Source organism: Cavia porcellus, unplaced genomic scaffold (genome assembly GCF_034190915.1).
Source record: "Cavia porcellus strain 051 isolate PalLab524CR breed Dunkin Hartley unplaced genomic scaffold, mCavPor4.1 scaffold_6, whole genome shotgun sequence".
Taxonomy (NCBI): domain Eukaryota; kingdom Metazoa; phylum Chordata; class Mammalia; order Rodentia; family Caviidae; genus Cavia; species Cavia porcellus.
The window spans coordinates 57,491,277-57,513,581 of NW_026947489.1; the positions used below are offsets into that span (position 1 = coordinate 57,491,277).

Sequence of the window (22,305 nt, forward strand, 5' to 3'; positions counted from 1 at the left end):
CAGAATAACAAATCTCCAACTATACCCAGCTTCGACCCACAAGGACAGTGTTTAGACGTGGCCACCATACTTCTGCATGGGAAGCACTTAAAAGTCCTTTAAAGCACAAGCGCCATGCCTGTAATCCAGGGCTTGGGAGGCTGAAGCAGGAGAAAGGAGGGTCACTGCAAGTCTGAGTCCCGCCCACAAGGCAGTCTGAACTATACGATGAGACCCTGTCTCAAAAAAGCGAAATAGCTGGGTGTGGTGGTACACACCTATAATCCCAACACTTGGGGGGCTGAGGCAAGAGGGTTACTACAAGTTTGAGGATGGCTTGGCCTACAGAACAAAACTGTCTCAAACGACAACAACAAAAAATCCACAAACTCCTGGACCCCACCCAGGGGTCACAATTTGGGGTTCAGGCCCAGGAATCTGTGCTTTCCACAATTTCTCCTCCAGGGTTTCATTAGTGAGGAGGAGTCCCAGTGGGGCTTAGAGACTTCTGGGCGGTGTGCATGAGGGGTTACTAGTTAGGTGGGGCAGGACAAGTCCCTCTGCCTGCTTAGTGGACGTGCCCTGGGAATGTGGGTGCTTCAAAGTTACTGAAAGGACAGGGGACAAGTGCCTGGCACATGGTCCCAGACTCCTTCACACCCTAAGCTATGGCTCACCTGCTTAAAGTGCACCACAGCGGGAGCTTCTGCAAGGAGAGTGCTCACCTGACCCCAGGGCCCTCTGAGCGTCCCCTTAGGACCCAGACCAACAGAGAACACCCTGGGCCACGCGGGTAGAAAGAAAGTGTCGGGGTTGCTTGTATGAGCGAAATAAACTGTAAAGTGGCTTCTTAAATTAAGAACAAGTGAAAGTCAACTGAACTAAAAAAAATCTTTAAAAATATTCCAATTTGAGTTGTGACTAAAAGGGCAGAGTGAAAAAAGGCAGAGGGAGAGTGGGACTGAAAAATTAAAGAGAATTCCAGAAAGACACCAGAGAGGAGGAGAAGCAGAAACAGATGCCGGCCACAGAGGGGACAGAGGAAGGGCCACATCCACTCTCCTGGTTCAGGAGCCACTTTCCTATCTTATGACCCCTTCAGATGGCAGGAACAGGGTTTTCAAAGGAACAATTCTCTTGCAGATAAAAAAGGTATGTTTGGGGTTTGCCTTCAAATGACTCTGGGAAAAGAGAGGGGTGTGCAGAGGTGCAGCCAGGCTGAGGCCTGGAGCCATGGAGAGGGGTGCACAGCTGCTCTCTGCTCCCTTCAGTCTTATGTGTGCTTGAGGTTTCCCTGATACAAAAGTGGGGGGTGGGGTGGCATCCGAAGCTTACACACAGGCTGCTATCTGGTCCCAGGGGTTACCTATGCTATTAAAATTGGGGTGCCCTGTCCTTGATTGAAAAAACAGTGACTAGCCGGGTGGATGTGGTGGTGCATGCCTGTAATCCTAGCACTAGGGAGGCTGAGGCAGGAGGATCACTGACAATTCAAAGCCAGCCTGGGCTACAAAGTGAGATCAAGGTCAGCTTGAATTTCATAGTGAGAGCCTGCCTCAAAAAGACAGAAAAAGAAACAACACAAGCAAGCAAACACAGCAATTAGATGAGGGTGTTTATGATAAATGGGTACATGTGTACCACACAGATAGACAGAGACCTCTGTGCCAGAGGGATGCTTTGTTGTTCTATCCCTTTTTGTGACACCTACCTGGGCCTTCATTAATGCCTCAGTGAGGCTGGGCAGGGGTCAGCGTGTGGACTTCCAGCCAGGCAACTCCATGTGGGCCACATACAGGTTAAACCTACAGCTCCAGTGGCGCTGGCCACAGGCTCAAACTCCAGTCCACTGTGCTCACACGGCTCCTGTGTTTGAAACTCACAGAGAATTCAGCCCAGTCTTGCACAACAGGTGCCTAAGAATGATGGGAGGTACCCCGCCAGCACTGTGTGGATTATACACAAGCAAGTGACACACAAACTCATTTTGCAAAGCATTGGGATGACTTAATTCCTCCAGGGAAAGCAGCTTCTGCCGAGTACAGGCTGTGTGAGGCAGAGCAGTACGTGCTGACCTCCTGCCCTAGGCTCTGGTGACCTTGTGGGGAAACGCCTCCCTTCCCAGAGGGGAGGACAGAATAGACCTGTCCCATAAGGATATGGGGGAACTGGATGACGCAGCTAGGCCTTCTAAAGTGAACTGAAGTTTTAAAAGCATAAAATGGGCACGCAATTGGCCACTGACAAGAGGTACCCATGAGACTGGAATCCAGTGGCTAAGGAATTTGGGAACACTCGCAATGGCACTCCAGGTGACCCAGTCACCTGCAGGGGGCAAGCATAATACGGTATTGTGATTTTGAGAGCAGAAGCCTTTGACACAGCTCCAAGTGAGGAGAACGGAGAAAGACTGGCTAGTCCAGGGCATGAAGCAGGAAACTCCCAATGCCCTTGCCAGCTGCAAACTGTCAGGAGGGGAGCGCTTTGTGGCCTTTGGTTAGGTCTCCAAGTAGCTCTGGAACAGGTGACAATGCTTTGGTGGCAGCCACATCACTGCCTCCAATGCCTGTCAAGCAGAATGAGAAAACTGGAAATCTGGCCACGTTTCTCTGACCCAAGACAGAAACCTGTTCTTGGTGTGTTGGAAAAATCAGGGTGTCTGCAGCCCCCAGGAACCACTGCAGATGTGTCCCCACAGGGAAGGGGACCTGGCAGCTGGACCTAGCTGAGACTTTCCTCGGATTTCCTCCCCAGGTCCAGTGGACATTTTTCATTCTTTTTGTCTGTTCAGTATCTTTATTTTGGTTTTGGTTTTGGTTTTTCTTTCTCTCTCCCTCTCTCCGTCTCTGTCTCTGTCTTTCTCTGTCTCTGTTTCTCCTTTTTTAATAAGCCCAAATCTTATCAGATTACCAACCCCCCCTTGGGGCTCATGTACTTTCAAATACCTCCTAAAAACCCTCTCTCTAACTATGGCCCCCAGGGGTGATTCAGGGACGCAACTCAGCATGGGAGGAGTCATCTGGCTCCATCCCCCACCTATTCCTTTGCAGCTGTCTCCAAATCTTGGAGGAATGTATTGAGCCTTGGAGAATCTCTTTCTGTTACAAAGGCTGATGTGGTCAAGGGGTTCAAAAGCAAGGTGCAGAGAAGCATGTATGCTATTTGGGCATGCACACACACACACACACACACACATACACACACACACACACACAGAGTAAGCAGCTTCTAACTGCATGGAATATGTTTGAAAGGCTATGAAGTAAGTTACTCTGTGCAGAGGAACTGGGAACTGGGTTTCAGAGTAGAAGAATATCTTACTTTTTACTGTATCAAAGTCATTTTTGAATATTTTCATATGTGCCAGCGTTACCTACTTAATTACATATATATTTAAACAACAACAAAAACCCCAAAACATTATTCTCAGAGTCCCACTTCTGAACTTCCAGCACTGTTCTCCAAATCAGTGGCCCTGAGCCTAGAAGCCTCCTTTGCAAAACAGGGGTACCGGGAGCCACCTCCTGGAGGGCAGGAGGCTGGCCAGGTCCTGCTCCATTCCTCCCCACTTGGCGATACCTGGCCCACAGGACTGTGCCCCAATCCAAGATAGGGATCCCTGAGAAAGGGCCCCGACTCTCCTAGATGCCAGACTTCTCTGAGCAAAGCTAAACACGGTCCCCCAGGTGCTGTTGTTGGACTGGAAGGAGCAGCACGGACGCAGCTCAGGGAGTTATAGGATGGTTTGAAAATCCCCACTCCTTCCACCGGCCCATGCCCCATTCCTGCCAATTCCTCCTCTCCAGACCCAAGGGCAGAGTGTGCCTGGATTCCCTCCTCTCCTCTCTGTATCGAACCTGCTTCAAGAGCTGGGGAGCAGCTCAGGGGAACAGCACTTGCCCAGCATGCTCAAGGCTCTGCGTTCCATCTCTAGCACCACAAAAATCAAAAGCAAACACCGTGCAGGACATTTGGCTGCATTATGGTCACCTGCCCTGCTCTCCTGCAGTCTTCTCTGGGGGCTCTTCTCTCCCTGTGGGAAGGAAGGTCCAGGGTTCCTATTGCTCATGAGGTTCCACAAGGTGAGAGGACATGAGAGTGTGTGCTGTGGCCTTCCTGTCATCAGCCAACAGCTCAACACCCATCCTGGTCCCCAGGGTGTCACGCGGCACTCTCTCGTTGTGGACGTGGCGCTAACACATACCAACACCGATTAGACAGCAGCAGGCTGCAGGCGCCGGTTAGCGGCATTCCTCACTTCCCCAAACGCCTTGTGATTCCTGGTGTTCCAGGGAAGGCGCCCACGCTCAGTGCTGTCCCTTGTCCCCTGCACTGGTGGAGAGAGCTGGGGACCCTCTGGGCTGGTGTCTCCTCTTCCCGCCAACCCCTGCTCTGGTGGGCAGACACATGACATCTAGGTCTGCTGGAATCAGTGTCAGTTTAGGGTCAGAGCACTGTGACCACTGCAGACTAGCGCTCCTCTTTCTCCACCATAGTCACCCTGGCAAAGGGCACAGGGTCCCTTACACAAAGGCTGGGAGAAGGATCCGAAGTGTAAATGTTTGGTGATGAACTGGGGTCCTTCATCAAGGCAACCCAGGCTCCTTTTCACTTAAAGGATCCTGGGACTGGCCGAAGCTGGGACTGTTTCTGTGAGTAGACTTTTTTCCCTTGGCCAGAACCCCGGTGCTTACGAAGTGACACTAAGATGCAGCTGGCACCCATCTGATTTCACTTCCGGGAGCTCCACGATCAACGCCTCCCACCTCAGTTGTACTGTGACTGTTGCGATTGCTGCTTTGACTTGGGGTTACTGTGCCATCATGGCTTTGAGTGACTGCTCACTGCCACTTGGCCTCAGCCACACTGGGATGCAATTACTTCTATTGTACTGAGGATTCCTACGTAGGACTACACCTGTCACAGGGGCAGACCAGATCACAGCATAGCCCAGCCTGAGCTTGTATCTCACACATCTGGTCTGTGGGGACCCAAGGTGACAGCTCCTGTGTCCTGGGCCTCAGCACATTGCTTAGTCTATAATCCACATCAGCTAACATGGCTGCCTGGGGTCAGAGGCAGCCCAGCAAGACAATAGAAACAGTGGGCCAGAAACAGCTCAGGGGTCCCAGAGCACAAGAAAAGATGCACAGAACAGGGTTTGTAGACTACGGACTGTTAGCCTTAAGAAGGGAGGAAACTGACCATGGTGCAAGGCCAAACAACCTGAAAGCCACAGAGCGGTCCCTTGCAGATGCTGAAATGGTCGATGTTATGCTATGTCTACGTTTAAGTTTAATAGGTCTCTCAACGTCCCAGGAGTTTGGAAGGCAACTGGGTGATGAGGGCCCAAAACTCATCATGGGGTTTGTCCCTGGGTGAGTCCACGGCTGCCAGTGCTGTCAGCAGGTGTGGCCTGCCTGGGGCGGTCACTGAGGCTTGACCACAAGGGTGCATTCTAGTGCTGTGAGCTCCTTTCCCCTGCCAGGCCCTTTCACCATGCTGTTTCTGCTTTGCAGCCCGCCAACCAGGGACTGAGCCCCCTAAAAACTGTGAACAAAATAAATCTCGCCTGTTTTAAGTTGCAGGCGTCAGTATTTGGTCCCAGACACAGGAAAGCAATTAAGATACACAGTTAAAAAGAAGAGGAGGAGAAAGAGGAAGATGGAGGGGAGGAGGAAAAGAGGAGGAAAGTGACATTACCACTAAGGGCTCTGGCTCTGAACCCAAGGACTCCAGCACCCCCTGGCTGCCCCGAACTGCTCTGGAGTCCAAGCTTGGTGCTTAGACCCCCCACCCACCCATTTTCCTCTACTCCTGTGTGATCTCAGAGCAAGGTTAATCCTTTCTTCTCTGAAGCAACCATTTCCAGAACAATTTTCTAGCTAATGTTATTTTATGACTTTAAATGCAATCAAATGCAGTAACCCTACCTGCAAGTCCCACCCTGGAACAGGGGCTTATTTCTCCCCACAGGGCCCCAGTGAAGGAGGCCATTAATCACTCTTCAGCAAGCAGGTCCTTCGCATATTTGAACCTGGATCCCTGCCCTCTCTGAGATCCCCCACCTACCCACGCCAGCATCTCTGTCTTTCAGCTCCTTCTCATATGCTGTGGTTCTGGGTTCTCATATCATCCTGCTAAATTAATTAAATGTCTGCCCTTGAAAAATACTTACAATCTCCTAGAAGAGTTCAGATTAGAAACCAAATAAGACCCAAGCAAACACAGCGCTAGGTTTGGTTTACTACTGACTTATGTGCTTCTGACTAGAAAGCAGTCCGCTGAGGCTTGGAGCCCGGGGATGCTCTCTCTACCCAGCGGCTCTAAGCGTGGTGGCAGAGGCTGTCACAGGGCCCTGGGCAGCTCCGACGCAGCACCTCGGAATCCCCCTGGCCTGGCAGATGGGGGCCTCCCCGCTTTGGTTTCCTTTGATTCTTCTGCCCTAGAGATGGAGGTGAACTATTTTTAGTGAGAGGCTGGTGTAGGCCAGGGGTTGCTATAGCGACAGCAGGTGGCTGCAAACCCAGAACTGGCTCGGTTCCCACTCGTATCGTATAGAAATCCCAACACCACGCCTCAGGGAGAGGAGCTCTGGAGAACGGAGCACCTTGTGCACTGGGGTCCTCGCCCGTGTCTTCCTGGGGTGCCTCAGGCAGGCAGAGCCTGGGTCGTGGTAGTAGGGAAACAGATGAGGTCTTGGGACTCTGGGCACTGCCTGACCAAGGAACTGGGGATCTCATCTGGGATGGATGCCAACCTCAGCCACCAGGGAGAAGGGACACCTGCACTGGTGCAGAGCTGGGTGTCAGCTGCAGGCAGCAGCGTGTGGAGCGAGGGGTAAGTTAGGAAGTAAGGACACGGCACGTGCTCATAGGCCGTGGCGTCTGCCAAGGCTGCTCCAGTGACACCTGGCACGGGCAGGGGTCATTCAAGCGTACAAGGGTGCCATGCACAAGGGCATTCTCGGTCAGGTCCAACGTGGAGAGACTGGGAGGAGAGCTGTGTGATGGATGTGGGATCTGTGGGGACAGTGGCCCTTCCTATAGCAGTCCACTGTGTCAGAGTGCCCCCAACACTCTGTGTGGGGGTGCCTGCATTCCTGCCATCCCAGCTCCAGGCAGCCTTTCCAGGGGGCTCCAACAAGCCACACCCTCCTGCTCACCCCCTGGCTGGCCCACACAGGGGTGCCCCTACCCACAGCAGCTGATTCCACTCTCTCCTCAAAAGCATCCCTTTGGGCAGAATCTCATTTTGTTTTTTACTTTTTAATTCTATTTTCATTGTATATTTTATTTTTGAACTCAGGGCCTTCACACTGAGTTACATCCCCAGCCTTTTAAAAAATTTTTGTTATGTTGACACAGGGTTTCTCTAAGTTGCTAAGTGGCTCAGACTGAGCTCAGACTTACAATCTTCCTGCCTCAGTCTCCTAGAGTGCTAGCATGACAGATGAGGGCCACCTTGTAGCATGTTTTAACAGTATGTTTAGGCATGATTGCTCACAGTCTCTGGGGCTTGCCAGCTGTCTCCCTGGCACCTAAATCCATGCCCCAAGATGGGATTTGTCCCTTGGTAGGGTTTTTGGGGAATGGCAGAGACACAAGAGAAAGCAGATCCCAAAGGGTCAACTTGTACAAGTTTGGGGCCGAGGTGGGGATGGGAATCAGGGGACGGAGCCCAGTGCTGAAACTCCAGGCAGTACTGGCTTGAAGGAACCCACCCAGCCCTTGTGGCCTTGAGCTTCCACCTGACCCCACCACCATTACATTCACCCCAAAATGAGACCTCAGTGGGGGAGGTCCCAGGCCCCATGGGCCCCACATTCTCCGTCATCTTCAGAAGCCCCTGCCATGCACCACCTCTGACCTGTCTGCCAGCACCACACACAGGGCCCCATAGGGCAGACGGGAAAGTGACACTGCCCTCAACCCCGAAGTGCTGTGGCCTGGAGTTGAGAATCATCCCGAGGGGAGTGCAGTGGCCAGCGGGAAGTGTGAGGCCCAGCACAGAGTCCGGGCATCCACACTGGGACACCAGCCCCTCCTCCTTGCCCTCCCTGGCCTGAGGCAGGAATGGGCCTCCCTGGACACTGCCTCTCTGCCAGCAGCAGGGGATGCAAGGAATGGGGAAGCAAAAGCAGCGTGAGCTCAGGAAGCAGCATCCCCAGAGGATCTTCTCTCATTTTTTTGCATACATGAAGTTCTGACACCCAGCCTGGGAGGGACCGTGCCTCCCTCCCGCCACCCCAGGTGGCAACTGTCCCTGCCGTCATCATCACTGAGGGGAAGGGGCCGGACAGCTGCCCAACGCTGTGTCCAGAGCCTCCGTGCATCACACTGAGAGAACCCTTCTCTTTGCACTGCTATTCCCTGGGTGGCATCCACCCAATGGCACTGCACATGTCCTCCTCTTGGGGACTGTGACAAATAGGCTTCCCAATGGCAGTTGGCTCTGGATGTCCTCTTAGAGCTACACTTTAAAACATAGCCGCCCTGGTCCACGGCGACACCAACTAGAGAGTGTCCCTGTCCTGTGCTCGGTCCTGACACGGCACGAGGCCACCCAAGGTGGATGTGTCCGCAGTCATTGTCACAGAAAGGCCCTGAGCAGGTGTGTGTGTACTAATCCTGGCGCTCCTGAGGGTTTTCAGAAATGGAGGTCGTTTCCTCAGGCTTTGCTCCATGGTACAGAGCACAGGGAGCACAGGGAGGCCCCAGGGCACCTCAGCCCTGAGAAGGCTGAACTCAGTTCAGCAGGCAGCAGGAAGGGGCTGGTGGCTTCCAGCTTGTCTTTCAGCAAATCTGAAAGTTCCTGGAAGGAAGGAACTAGAAGCCACTTGAATAATCGATATGAAAGCTCTGAGACTGAATTACACAGAGCAGGGCTCTACCGTTCTTTGTTTGGTTTGGTTTGAGATAGGGCCTTGCTGTGTAGTTCAGGCTGGCCTTGGTCTCACTGTGTAGCCCAGGCTGGCCTAAAACTTTTAGTGACCCTCTTGCCTCAGCCTCCCCAGTGTTGGATTTATAAACATGCACCACCTCGTCTGTTTTATCACGCATTCTTGCTTGGTTAGGAAATCACTTATCTTTTGCAGCCCCAAGTGGGCCCCAGGGAGGCACCTCAGTTACTGACTCACCACTAAGGCCTTGGAGTTTCTGACCCTTTGTCTGCTGCTCACTGAAGCCCTGGGTCCTTGCACCTATACCAGCATGCAGCCTGCAGCTGTCCGCTATTCTCTTCCCTGTGGTGCCCCAATCACATGGGTGCCTCTGGCCCCAGAGTGCCAGGCCAGGGGCCTGGCAGAGGGGAGCTGCTTCCTCTTGGGGCCCCAACCTGGGCCCCACCCCATCCTGAGATCCTAGCTCGGAGAGTGCGGCGATGGGGCTGAGACTCTGGGCCAAGGATGCAGTCACCCGCCCTGGGCAGTGTTCCTTGTTGATTTGTTCTGCAGAGTATTTGGACTTGGTATTTTTTCTTCCTGATCATTACAAGACAAATTACTGCAGAGGAGAGAGTTCCTGCTGTGCTCCAAATGAACTATGCTCTCGGCCTCACCCAGGAGCTGGAAGCCAGGGGCTCATCTGGGGCACCAGGGCTCACAAGACAGCCTGGGCCAGGTCCTGCCTTGGAGGGGACATCGGTGACAGGAGCAGGGCTGCCCCACAGCCAAGGGGCATCTGACCCCAGCCCTGTCACCAGGAGGCGTCTCTGCTTCCATCCAAAGCCACTGCCATTCACATTCATCCTCTTTCCTGAATTTTCCTTTCCATTTCCTCTGCTGGTTCTTCCAGGCTCTGCCCCCCAGCAGCTCAGCCACCGAGGGGATGAACACCAAGCATAGATTCTCCACTCAGGATCCAGCCCTCCCAGAGAGAGCCCCTGCTGCCCCGAAGTCTGAGTGCTCAAGGCCCCCATCATAGGCTGTCATGGGGTGCTCCTGTCACAGGCTGTCCCCTTGCTATTCAGGCCTGGCGATGGTTTCCTTGGCCTGATTTGATCTCCCCGACTGGCATGGTGCAGGGGCCAGGATGGCACTCTGGGAACTGGGATGAGACTAAAAGAAGGAAAGGCTCAGAGCACCCACATCCCCTCGAGCCCACGGGGTGTCACTGTCCTGGGTGCAGAGCAGGTAACTGAATCACGGGGAGATGCACCTGGGCTGCTGTGCTCCCTGCCACCCGTGTAGGTGACAGCTGCAGAGCCCTCTGCTCTAGGTCCTCAGGGAGAAATCAATCCAGAGGTTCTGGCCAGCTCTTGGCTTCTGTCCACTTGGAGATGGCCCCACATGGGACAGGTCGCAGGGCCCAGTTTCTGGGCCTGGCTCAGGGTAGTGGGTGGAGGAGGCAGCTGCTCCCAAGTCCTTTGTGTTTGATTCCAGCCCCAGGACAGTGTCTGAAGTCCCTAGGGTCCCCACTCAGTCTTCCAGGGTAGGAGGGTGGATTCAGCAGAAAGACTGGGCACCTGCAGGGACATAGGGTGACCGGCCAGGCAAGGCAGGGTCTACACTCAGAACCCCAGGGGCTTTATCTCCCGCAGGTTCAAGCCAGAGTGGCCCTCATAGCGGTATAAACTGATCATCGCACCTGGCCCCAACTGAGGTCCCACTGAGCTACCTCTGCTCCCTCCTTCCTGCCTGTCTGCCATCAGAAAGCCCCAAGTGCAACCACTGTGTGGTGGCCCAGCGAGCCTGCCTTTTGTGCTGCCTCTCTGGTGTCAGTGGCACCTGAAACAGTGCGTCAGAACAAGCCAGTCACAAAAGGACAAATCTCAGCTGTGGGAGGGCGGCCATGGCTACTCAGCCAGGTAAATGTGTCTAATGTCAGTGCAGCACACCCATAAAAATGGTGGTGGTGGTAATTTCGTGTTTTGTGTGTTTTATTGTGATTCAGGGACAACCCTCACTTGTCTGTCTTCTCTCACGAAGCCATGAGCCCTGCACAGGGCGCTCTGCTCTTGCTGGTGCAGTGTGCCCCACCCTGGAAAGGTGACCAGGGGACAGCGAAGCATAGCCAACAGACTCTGCTGCTCAGGCGAGGTCTCTGCTTGAGGCATACAGCACCCTCCACTCCCCTAGGGTCACACACAGCCAAGGGTTTCACTGCATTCTCAGGGACAAGAGCTCTGATGGCCCTGCTAGGGGCACCCAGGTGCTTTTTTCCTCAGACCCCCAAGTACATCCCCAGAACCACCATCTGATTCCTGTCCACGGTGCCCACCCCTGAAAAGGGCCTCGGGAGACCTCTACCTCCCCTGCAGTAGCTGACTGTCCTGTGTCTGACCAGCAGGTCCTCCCGACCTTTCCTTATACTGGTGTCACCACTGCTGCATGTGTGCACACTCATGCTGTCACACCCTGGGTCTTTCTCCACCAGAGGGGATGGCGGAGCCATTTAAGCTGAAATCATCTCAGCTGCCACGTGGGGCACGGGGACCCCGGGCAGAAGAAGCATCGCAGCACACCGTGGCTGGCCCTGCCTGGCTCTCAGCCAGGGCTGAGTGGTGGCTGTGAAGTGGGTATGTGTGTGTGTGTGTGTGTGTCTGTCTGTCTGTCTGTCTGAGGCTCAAGTGTCACAATTCCCAGTGACAGCCATGTCTCTCTCAATGGAAAGGCCACTCCCAGGCCAGTGCCAGTGGCTTAGGCACCATGAACCTGCTCTTTTCTTCTAGTTGTTTGGGACATTCGTCAGGCTCTGGGCACAGCTCTATGGACACTTGTGCATGCATGTGTGTGTCTTGACCACACAAGTGTGAGTCTGTGCATGTGTGCAGACACAGGCAGGTACTTGCGAGTGTGTGGCATGCGCGGGTAGGAATAATTGTCTGAGGTGAGGGCACTGCTGGAAGGGAATTCCTGGCTCTGGAGTGGGGTATGTTCAAGCCAAACCAATGATTTATTTACAGAAAATAACGTGGGCCTTCAGGTTTGAACCCCAGATAAAACATCTCTTGGAGATGAGGTTGCAGGGGAGGTCACAGGTGTTTCTGGAGTGACCCTTCACCTGGGGCCTCAGGTGGGTGAATGGGTGAGCCAGACCAAGCCAGGAGGGCAGACTGTGCCTGCATTTCCTGGTTGTTTCTCCAGCGCTCAGCAGTTCCGAGCCCAGCCCTGGGGAGGGGCTGACACCTCTTGTTTGTCCTGGCTCTTGGTCTCTCTCACCTTGGCACTAACAAAGGGAAAGTCAGACACTGAATCCACCCAGCTTCCCACACTCCAGCCTCCTAGAGCAGCTCATCCCCTGCGACGGGCACAGGCAGGTTTCCACTTGCTCCCAGGTCCCAGGAGAGGGCTCTGGGCTCTGGACATCCCCGCCCTGTGGTCAGAGATGGCATTGGTACACAAGCACCTCTGCAGCTCAGGAGAGATGCAAATATTATTTTTGATCTCAGGAGACAGGACAACAGCCGTTCATAGACACCAGGGCAAACCCACAGTCTGGCACCCAGCAGGCTTTTAATAACAGGTCTGTCCACTGCCCTCATTGCCAAGGTCAGATTTCCAGTTCAACAATAGGTCCGGATTTAATTCTACGGTTAATGAGGGTTTATTTCCTCATTACTTACAAGTCATCTTCTCAGACAGTCCCTGAAGAATGTCCAGTCCTGCTCTGCTGGAAATTCACCCCAGCACACACTTGAGGCTTCCCGAGTCCAAAACCATGCTCTTTCTCCCTGGGTTCCCCAGCACCCGGGGCTTGGCCTGATTGGGCCCTCACTCCACAGTGATGCCCAGTCCCAAGTCACCAGAGGAGGGCACATTCCAGATTTCCCTTCTCTGACCATTCCAGTTTTCCCCTCCTGCCCTCAAGTTTTTCCAGAGTCATCTTCCCACTAGATGAATATAGGACACTTTTTGCCACTGACCATGTCCCCGAGCAGGGAGTGGTGCACCCCTGCCTTCCCTGACTCTGGGGCAGTGTCACCCACTGCTTTGGAACCAAGCTGCTAAGCCACAGCCCACACTGTGCACACAGTGACCCTGGTGACAGGCTCCCCTGTCTTAAAACATGACTTCTCCCACCTCAGGCCAGGGGTGGGGGTCTTCCAGGACCCCAGGAAGCCACAAAAGTGCTAGCATCTACCTGTGTGGCTCCCTGCAGGTCCCCGGGGATGCCAAAGCCCGTATGCTTCTCTGCCCATGCCAGCCACACCGGTGCCAACCCCGGAGCCTCCCACAACAGCTCCCAGAAGCCAGAAGCCCACAGAGCAAGTTTGCTCCTCAGGCTGGCAAATGTGGCAGCTGTTGTCCCGCCCGAACCCCTGATTTAGCAGACTGCTCCCTCAGGACACAGGCGGAAGCCCTTCATGTTCACCTCACCAATAATTTGCTCACTTGCATGTTTAATCTTTAACAACAGAAATTGACCCTTTAGGTCCATTCTCAGGCCCTCAGCCACTGGTTTTACTAAATGAATGACCACTCAGTGATTACCAATCCTCAGTGAGCCCGAGTGGGGGACAGCGAAGGGCACTTGACAGTGGCAGTCTAGTCCCCCTTGAACCACTGCCCCCCACCCCAGTTCCACCCAGAGCCAAGGGGAAGTGGCTGGCAAAGGTGCCACCCAGGGACCTTGACAGCGCAGACCCCAAAGGGACAGAGAAAGAGCAGTGTCCTACCGAACAGGCCATGGGGCTCTGACTGGCGCCTCTGGGTGCTCCGGTTTTGGTCCTTAGGTTTCTTGCTGCCCCGGAGACTTCCAAAGCGCTTCATCAGTAGTTGTGGCCCAAGAAGCAATGACAGGTGAACATGTCAGGACTCAAAGAGCGGCAGCAGCCCAAGGTGGCAGGCAGGTCACTGGTGGGAGCCTGGCATCAGCTGGCAGCACAGGGTACCCACAGCCTGTGGGTGCAGGTGTCCTCCCCAGGGACCCAGTGTTAGCAGGGGACCTCGCTACAGTCTCACTCCAGTGTTCCCAAGGCTTCTGGCCCAGCAGCCCTGACAGGCTTCTGCACGTCTCTCTCGCTGTCCCTTAAGTAGGCAGGAAGCCACTGGAGGCACATACAGAACTTCACAGGGGGTTTGTTTGCGTAGCTAAGGTCAGCGGCTGGTGGATACACTCAGGTTCTCTTTCCTTCCTTAAACTTCAAAAGAGGGGAGACTAAGGAGGCAGAGGAAGCACAAGCTCGCCAGTCATGTGCAGGTCGCTAGGCGCCTCTTTAAAGGCTGTAAAAGGAAACCACGCCTGCGGACAATTCCTGGCCCGAGTGGCTGGGCACATTCCCATTCTGACATGACATCACACAACTATTTTGATGCGTGCACTCTGGGGCTCCGTGGGCAGAAGGCTCCGGCTGCTGCTGGTGAGAAGCCACAAGTGCCAGGGCTGTAAATCGCTGAGTCCACGCTGGCTCGTGCCCCGCCCCAGGCAGCAATAAGATCCTTCCGGAGGAGGGGTGGGGTTGCCTCGGAATTCAGCAGAAGGTCTTAGGCAAATGTGTAACTTGAGCTCTGGGCTTGCTGAGAATTATGCAAGGACCGCCCTCTGAGAGATTTCTGAGGGGACCTGGATCCACCGTGCCTGGGACAGCCAGGGAAACTGAGGCTTGGGATGATGATGTGTCTTTGCCAAGGTCCTAAGCCGATGGCAGAACCAGATCTGGGATTTTGAATTTGCATGGTGCCCTGGGAAAACCTCTGATTTGATGAAACACAACAGAAAACTGTGAGTTTGCAGCTAACACACACAAACACAGTGGCAACAGCAGCAGCAGAGGGGTGCTTTGCAGGAGGGGAGCTTTTCATTCTGGGGCAGCCCTCCAGGGCTGGGGTCACGGCCCAATCAAATGAGATGAAGATGTAGAGGCAGAGATGGGCTGGCAGAGCAACTCGCTTGCCTTACACGCCTTCTCACATGTCCGCCCATACGCTGGGCCACATGCCCCTTGCCTGGTCACTGGTCATGATGGAGCACGCTTTCTCTGTCTTCCCAGCCCTCTGGGAGGCTGAGGCAGGAGGCTTCAAGTCCAAGCCCAGCCTATGCAAGCAGTGGCTCAGTGAGACTTTCTTTTAAAGTAATAATAAAATCAATTAGAAAGGAGGGCTGGAGATGTAGCTCAGCGCAAAGGCCCTGAAGTCAGTCTCAGTACTGGGGGGAGGGGAAAGCTCTGGTTTTCACCTGTCTCCCATCACTTCTACCAAACTCACAGCTGTTGGGGGAGCACCATGGGCCTGGTGCGGAGCTGGCCAGTATGAGGCTGGCAGGTCCTCCAAGGCCTAAGAGCCTTAGTGTTGTGGTCATCCGTAGCCCTGTTCCCTGGGAGCCCCTTGCTCATCCCTCTGCCCTGCTTCAAGGTGCTCGGTTTCCAGTGTCACCAGTGCTGGAACACTGCATAGCCTGATGGAGCAGCCACTTTCCCCCAGGGATGCCTAGTCATTTCTGGAGGGAAATGGATGCCTAGCCCTTCTCCTGCGGATTCCTGGTAGACCAGGAATGGACCTGGCCATACCATGGAGAAAGCTGAAACAGTGGAGGCCCAGGCCTCACGTTTCCTGTGGGACCTCGAGTGTCCAGCTAGGTGTCCACGTCTGTCAAAGCCCCTTTGTGTCTTCAGCCGACAGGAGCTGTGGGAGACCAAGGCAGGGAGGCAGAGCCTGGGTCTGGGGCTGTGTGTTTGTGGTACCTCTGGGCTGCTGTGCGTCTGAAGGACTTTCTACTTTTGGGGATTGCCTGTACCAGGCTCCACCTCCAGTCAGGCTCTCTCTCCCTCATTCATCTTTGGGGCCCAGCAAGAGTGACAGCCCAGGAAGATGCTGTATCCTCCTCACCAAAGCATTTGTTTGTTTGTTTGTTTTTGAGACAGGGTCTTGCTATGTAGCCCAGGCTGGCTCAGATACATGGTGATCCTCCTGCCTCAGCCTCCCAGGGGCTGGGATTACAGGTGTGCAGCACCAGCTCTGGTTGAAAATGGCCCCTTCTTCCAGTTCCCCTGCAAATGTCCTAAGGTCAGTGTCCTCCTCTTCTCTGCTGGGACTGATCCACAGATATGGGACCAAATCTCTGTAGCAAGCACACGGGAAGAAGGTCCACAGTGGGTTGTCCTGCAGGCAGAGGCCAAGGTAAACTTCTGAGCAGAGCCAAGTGCAGGAAAAGTTAGTGCCTATGTGACCAGCAGCCAGATGGACCAGGAGTGTCATCCAGAGGATGGGGATGAGATTTGCCTGGCCCTGCCTGCAAAAGGGACAGAAATGGCCTTGGGGCAGCTGGACATGGAGACGGATGCCTGGCTGGCTGACGTAGCCTGCCAAGGCCCTGGCCTTCAGCAGTATCTCACTGAAGTCCAGCCTTGGCTCCCAGGATGACAGAAGATCATCTCCATGGTTAGTGCAGTGCCCTAATTTACTGTGGTTAAACCTCCGATAGGACCCAGTGGGTAGGTTCTGGAATTTCACATTTAGATTTATTTTTGAAAAAGTCAATTTCATTTCTAATAAAAGTTAAAATGATCCTTTAAGTACAGCTATAATCCCAGCACTCAGGAGGCTGAGGCAGGAGGATCACTATGAGTTAGATGGCAGCCTGGGCTAAGCAAGATCCTATTAAAAAAAAAAAGGGAAGTAAAACAAGCAATCTATAGGAAAGGATCTTTATGCAAGTGTGCCAGCAGGGAGGCCATATTCTGAACAAAAGATTAAATCAAAAGACGTTGTCTATACTAATATCACATTGTGGTAGCATTACATAACCCAATCTGTGGAAAGAAAGATTATTTCAAAGTCTAGTGACTAAAATGGAATGAGTTTAAACTCACAGCAACAGAGGCTTGCCAGTCCCGGGTTCTATTTAGATGGTTACTCAATCAACAAGTAGTCATTGAGCCTCTAGCAATCTACCAGACAGCTGTTGACGAAGCAGATTAGGTGCTACGGAGAATTCAAAGACATTTTTGTCCTCCAAGAACTACGTTTTAATTAGCAAATAATACCTCCCATTTGTCACGTGTTTTCCCTATGGCAGGTGGAGTGCAGATTACCTTCTGATTATTATTTTATTTTGTCTTTTTATCCCCTAAGCTGCAGGTAGGACAACACTCCCCAATTTAAAGATGAACAACTGAATCAGAAGAATAGGTGTGGTGCCAGACATCTGCAATCCCAGTGCACTCGGGCGGTCGAGGCAGGAGGATCTCTTCGAGTTCGAGACCAGCCTGAACTGCATAGCGAGACCGGCTCAAAAAGCCAAACCCAAAACTCAAACAAAGCTTTAGAGGACCCTGTGGCCTGCAGGGATTTGGAAAAGATAATTTCTCTCCACTTTCTTTATGTTAATTGATCTTCATGCTGGGAAACTTAAAGGCAAAAGAGAGACGAACTAGGTTTTCAAATCTTAATTTGCAGCAAAGTCCACCTCAAAACTCAAACTAGCACATAGGTGCCTACACTTCAGGACTGTCAGGTCAGCTAGGATGTTGGAAATATAGAGCAGACCTCTGGGGGACATATCTCGGAGGCTGGGCGTGGCCAGGGCAGATGCTACCACTTCCTCTGCCCTGTGGCTGCTGCCTGCTATAGATTCGCTCCATGCAGACCAAGGAAGGGTGCATGGACCTCAGTGCAGAGAAGACAGGAAGACCTCGGGCTCCAGGGCTATCGTGCATTACAGAGAAAAAAGGTGGTGGAGGTGACTTTGAGGTAGCAGAGTTATTCTTGGGGACAAATGTAGGTGCATGGGGAGAGGCCATAGGTCCCCCAGCAAGCTCAGTGATGGGGACCCTCTTGTCTGTACTCTGGAGGAAGGCTAGGAAGATTCCCCATCCCAGGAGGACGGGGCACTACATTCCTGTCACAGTTCCGCCAGGAGACGCCCCATGCAGGCACACAGGTGCACACAGCGGGGGTTCCTCTAGGACCTGGCGGCCAGTAGGAATCCAGATGGATAGACGGGGTGCTTTCCACACTCGGGATTATTTTTTTTAAAGGAAGTGCTGAAAAGAGAAGGGACTAAAGAATTACAAGATGCAGCTGAATTTTAGAGGGGCCAGGGCCCTTCTGGATATTTTTAAAAAATATCACGCTTCTGCACGGGTGTGAACTGGAACAGGACCACAGAACTAGAACAACAGATGCCCTCAGCTTAAAACCTTCCTGCAGGCAGGCAGAGCGCCACTGTGATGCCGGTTTTACAAGATTCAGAGAGGGAGAGGCTGGGGACTTAGCTCAGCAGCATAAGCACCTACTTGGCAAGCACAAGGTTGTGAGTTCGATCCCTGGTTCCACAAAAAAAAAAAAAAAAAAAGATTCAGAGAGGGATGGGATTGCACGTATTTAAATCCCACTCTTCATTACCTTATATTTTACCCCTCGCACTGGTGTTGGAGCTTGGGCCTTCACACTGAGCAGTACGGCTGGCTGGGCTGGAAGTTTTGATTCTCCGGCCTCAGCTGTTCAGAACGCTATGCTCAAAGGCATCACCTCCGTGCCCACCACAGTTGGTGTCTTCTTCTGGATTCCAACAATAAACCTCATGCAACAGCTAGGAAAATGCAAACACTGATGCTGGCCCATGCTGGCTGCCGGAGGGCTCTGAGTCTCAGCTCGCGAGCTATTTTGTGAGTTCTGTGGGAATTCTCTCCCCAGCTCAGCCGAAAGCTCTCTGCCCTTCGGTCCCCTTGGAGTGGCACCTTCTGTTCCTGGGGACATCTATAGGACTAATCAATCCTCTGGACCCCACCTGACCTCTGGACAGCCAGTGATATAAAGTTGAATTCTGGAAATGACCTGAGCCTCCTTGTCATCAAAGCTGTGGTTGGTGCTAAGTTAGGCCAAGCTGCTGTTCCCCTGTCGCTGTCACCAGGGATGAGAGCGGAAAGTGCCTGAGATGCAGGGTAGAACGTGGTCACTCTGGGGACTGGGTGGCACCTCTTGCACCCACTGAAGAGGATGTGAGCTCCGATGACACAGTCAGCCGGCTGCTGAGTGACCAGCAGGGACCCCGTATTCCGCCCCAATCCCAGATGCCGTCCATGTGCACAGTACCAGGAGTAGAAAGGGACAGAGGTTCTGAGGAACGACAGGCAATGCCAGGACACGGGTCACAAGGTGAGAGCAGAGCTCCACGCACCCCAGGAGTGGGCTCTCAGGACTGGGCTGCTGGAAACCCCTTTCATAATCTTTGGGGACAGGGAAGCACCCAGACTCCAAAGGCCATGTTCGGGTCTGTCATGTGATGACACAGGTGCAGAACCCGCGGAGCCCGAGAGTGACACACCCAGCATGTAATCACCAGGGCCTCCTGCTGGCTGCCAGACACCGAGTCACATTTCACGGAAAGTCCTGAAGGTCACGTCGCACTTGACTCAGAGCTCACTGCAGCGTCATCTCTGAAGACCTGCTGAGTCCTGTCCATGGGGGCTGCATGTGAGTCCCAGCTCTGCGAGTGCCCCTCCCCTCTGTGGCACCCAACACGACGATGGTCACACACAGCCTCATGGTGTCACAGGAACTGAGTTCAGAGACTCTGAGTGACAGCCGAGTGATTTTCTTGGCAGAGACAAAACCCTCAGCATACCCAGCTTGGTGCAGCTCGGCAGTGCTGAACCCACTGACAGTCGGCAGGTACCTTGGGGGGAGCTTAATTTTAAAAGCACAGAGGACCCCAGCTGCTTCTATAAGTGTGTTCATTTGGAAACAATTAACTTGAGATCCTCTTGACTCAGCCTCCCAAGGAACTGGGCTTATAGGCTAGGATTTTCACACCTGGCCTCATTTATTTCTTTTTAATAGTGAAATATATTATAAACAAGAAGGTAGGAAGGAAGGCTTAAAACATTTTGGTCAAATGTAGCACCTTAAAGCAATATAGCTTTACTTGGCATGCAATATTGATTCATTTAGGAAAATTCTTCAAATGTCTCCTATAACAAAGATCCTAAGACCGGCTGGGTCCATTCTACAGAAGGCTCAAGGGGATCATGTGAGATAAAGTAGTAAAAATGTCCCAGGAGCTGTGAGATATTCACCAGTGGTACACACAGGACGTCGTCAGGCACCTCTTACCCATGTGCTGTGCTTTGTGGGGCACCCGCCTCCTCCCACATCTCTGTCCCCATCCCGAGTCATCTCCTTGAGTAGTAATTGTAACTGCTGGCATCTGCCTCGCTCATGCATCCTCTGCCTTCATTTCAACAAGTCCAAGTGTCTGCTACAGGCAACACATCGAGCTGTTTAGTCGTCAGAACTGTGCTGTCATCAAAACTGAAGATTTGTGTGCAGCAGAAGACATTATAAGAGCGTGAAAAGGCAACTCACAAAAGGGAAGAGACTATTTACAAGGCATAAACCCATTGAATGGCCCAGTATTGGTTAGCTTTCTCATTAATGAGGCAAAATACCTGATACCCACAAATGAGAAGCCGGCTCTGACACGGCTTATGGTTTCAGGGGGTTCAATCCCTGGTAAGTTGCACGAAGGCAAAAACATCATGGCAGAAGGCTGAGGTGGAGCCATGCTGCTCAGTTCATGACCACCAGAAAGCAAAGTAGAGGACACGGTCAGAGAGGAAGGAGTTAGGGACCAGATAGAGTCCCTCTGTGACCCACCCAGACACTCTCAGAAGTATGCTTTACTACTAATCTCGGAAGTGTCTCTTGGGTTGGTCAGGTTGGCGATCCAGGTTAAATATTGCATTGTTGTATATAAAGAACCACTACAAGTCAATGACAGAAAGATGGGAACATTAAAAAACAGGCAGACACTTGGTTAGAAATTTCTACACAGAATATCTACTCAGACAAAGAAGTACATGAAAAAGTGTTCACCATCACTAGAGAAGTGCAAATCAGAACCACAGTGAGATAACTTTCCACCCTCTAGGATGGAAAATTCCTGTTGGCATACATGTGGTGAAACTGGAGTCTTTATACATTGCTGATGGGAATGTTTGTGGACAACAGTTCGGTCATTCCTCAACAAGGTAGACATAGAATTACCCTACGATGCAGAAATCTCACTTCTAGGTATCTACCCTAAGAGAAAAAAAGTGTTCACATATGAGGGTTCATCACTATTCACAACAACCAGAAGGTGGAAATGACCCAAAGGTTCACCAGTGGATGAATGGGTAAACAAAATGTGGTATATCCATACAGTGGAATATTACGCAACAACAAAGTTCATGAAGACCCGAACACAACATGGATGAAACTTTAACACAGAGCTCTAGGTAAGCGATGCGAGACTCCACAGCCCACAGATTTTTAAAAATGGAATATCCTAAATAGCCAAATCTGTGGAGACAGAAAATAGATCAGTTTGTTGGCAGCAGAGGGGAGGGCTGATGGGCAGTGACAACTAATGGGTATAAGGGTTCAATTTAGGGTGATTTCAAATGCTTCTCAAAGACCCATCATTAAAGTCTTGGTCCCCAGGGTTGTGCTATTGGGATGTGTTTGGGGGTGGGATTTATGGGAAGGAAGTTGGGTTGTTGGCAATGTGGCCTCAAGGAGACACTGGGACCTTCGCCCTTCCCCTGTCCCTGTGCTTCCTGCATACCAGAAGTGAAGAGGCTGCCACCATGTTCTTATGCTGTGTTGTCCTCTCACAGCCCAGACGTGTCAGAGCCAAGTTTTTGACTTCTGAAGCCGTAAGCAAAATCAATGTGCATTCCTTTATAAATTTTTGTTAAAACTGGGGGTTGAGTCTAGGGTCTTCACATGGAGCCACTCTACAAACCTCTATTCATTTTCAAGAAAGGGTCTTTCTTTTTTTTTGTCTTTTTCCTTTTAATCGGTACCAGGGATCGAACTCACGACTGCCTGCTTGCAAGGCAGGCGCTTATGCCACTGAGCTAAATCCCCAGTCCCAGAAAGAGTCTTTCTAATTCTCAAGTTAGTGGCTTCTCAAATTGTCCTTGAACTTGCAAACTGTCTGCCTCAGCCTCCCAGAGTGCTGGGATTATAGGCACACATATATTTAAGTTGCTTATTTCTGCATTTTATTACAGGCCACCTCCAGTTTAAACTGTTTATCTCTGTATTTTGTTGCAGTGACCACAAGCCACCTAACACAGTGATGAAACTCTCTGGACCATACATTCATGGTGGTTGCCTGGGAATTCATGTAAGGCCACTCAATTATATATTTAAAATGGAAAAGGTGGACAATTATGTGCTACATATATTTTACCACAATAAGAATATTACATCCACAGATATTAGAGGAAAATTTTGGTAAATCATTTTCTAATGGATTTTTTTTTGAGTACTAGGGACCAAACCATGACCTCCAGGCAGGTACCTATGCTGCTGAGCTAAATCCTTGGCCCCTTCTAATGGATTTTAATGATGATCCAGTGTGCTTATGCTACTGTCAAAAGGCCACTGTTGCATCT

General features: G+C 52.2%; 1 protein-coding gene, 1 long non-coding RNA gene and 1 other non-coding gene across 16 annotated transcripts in view; 1 reads left to right on the forward strand and 2 right to left on the reverse strand.

Annotated features, from left to right (window-relative positions):
- Positions 1-22,305, reverse strand: part of Prkag2 (protein kinase AMP-activated non-catalytic subunit gamma 2) — a 240,127-nt gene that overhangs the window by 133,187 nt on the left and 84,635 nt on the right. The window contains exon 1 of one of the 14 annotated variants that reach the window (XM_063250775.1): positions 13,597-14,054. The exons of 12 other annotated variants lie outside the window; for them this stretch is intronic. In XM_063250775.1, the coding sequence (XP_063106845.1) occupies positions 13,597-13,690 (94 nt within the window). In that variant the 5' untranslated portion in view covers positions 13,691-14,054. Of the gene's footprint in view, positions 1-13,596; positions 14,055-22,305 lie in introns of those variants that run through there. One more of the 14 variants, XM_013152161.3, reaches the window with a different exon arrangement.
- On the forward strand, positions 14,229-17,256 carry LOC134476455 (uncharacterized). Its single transcript, XR_010048128.1, has 3 exons — positions 14,229-14,642; positions 15,781-15,922; positions 16,991-17,256. It is a non-coding gene; the product is annotated as an uncharacterized LOC134476455 (long non-coding RNA).
- Positions 14,697-14,923, reverse strand: LOC111756798 (small Cajal body-specific RNA 2). The gene has a single exon (XR_002791213.1). It is a non-coding gene; the product is annotated as a small Cajal body-specific RNA 2 (non-coding RNA).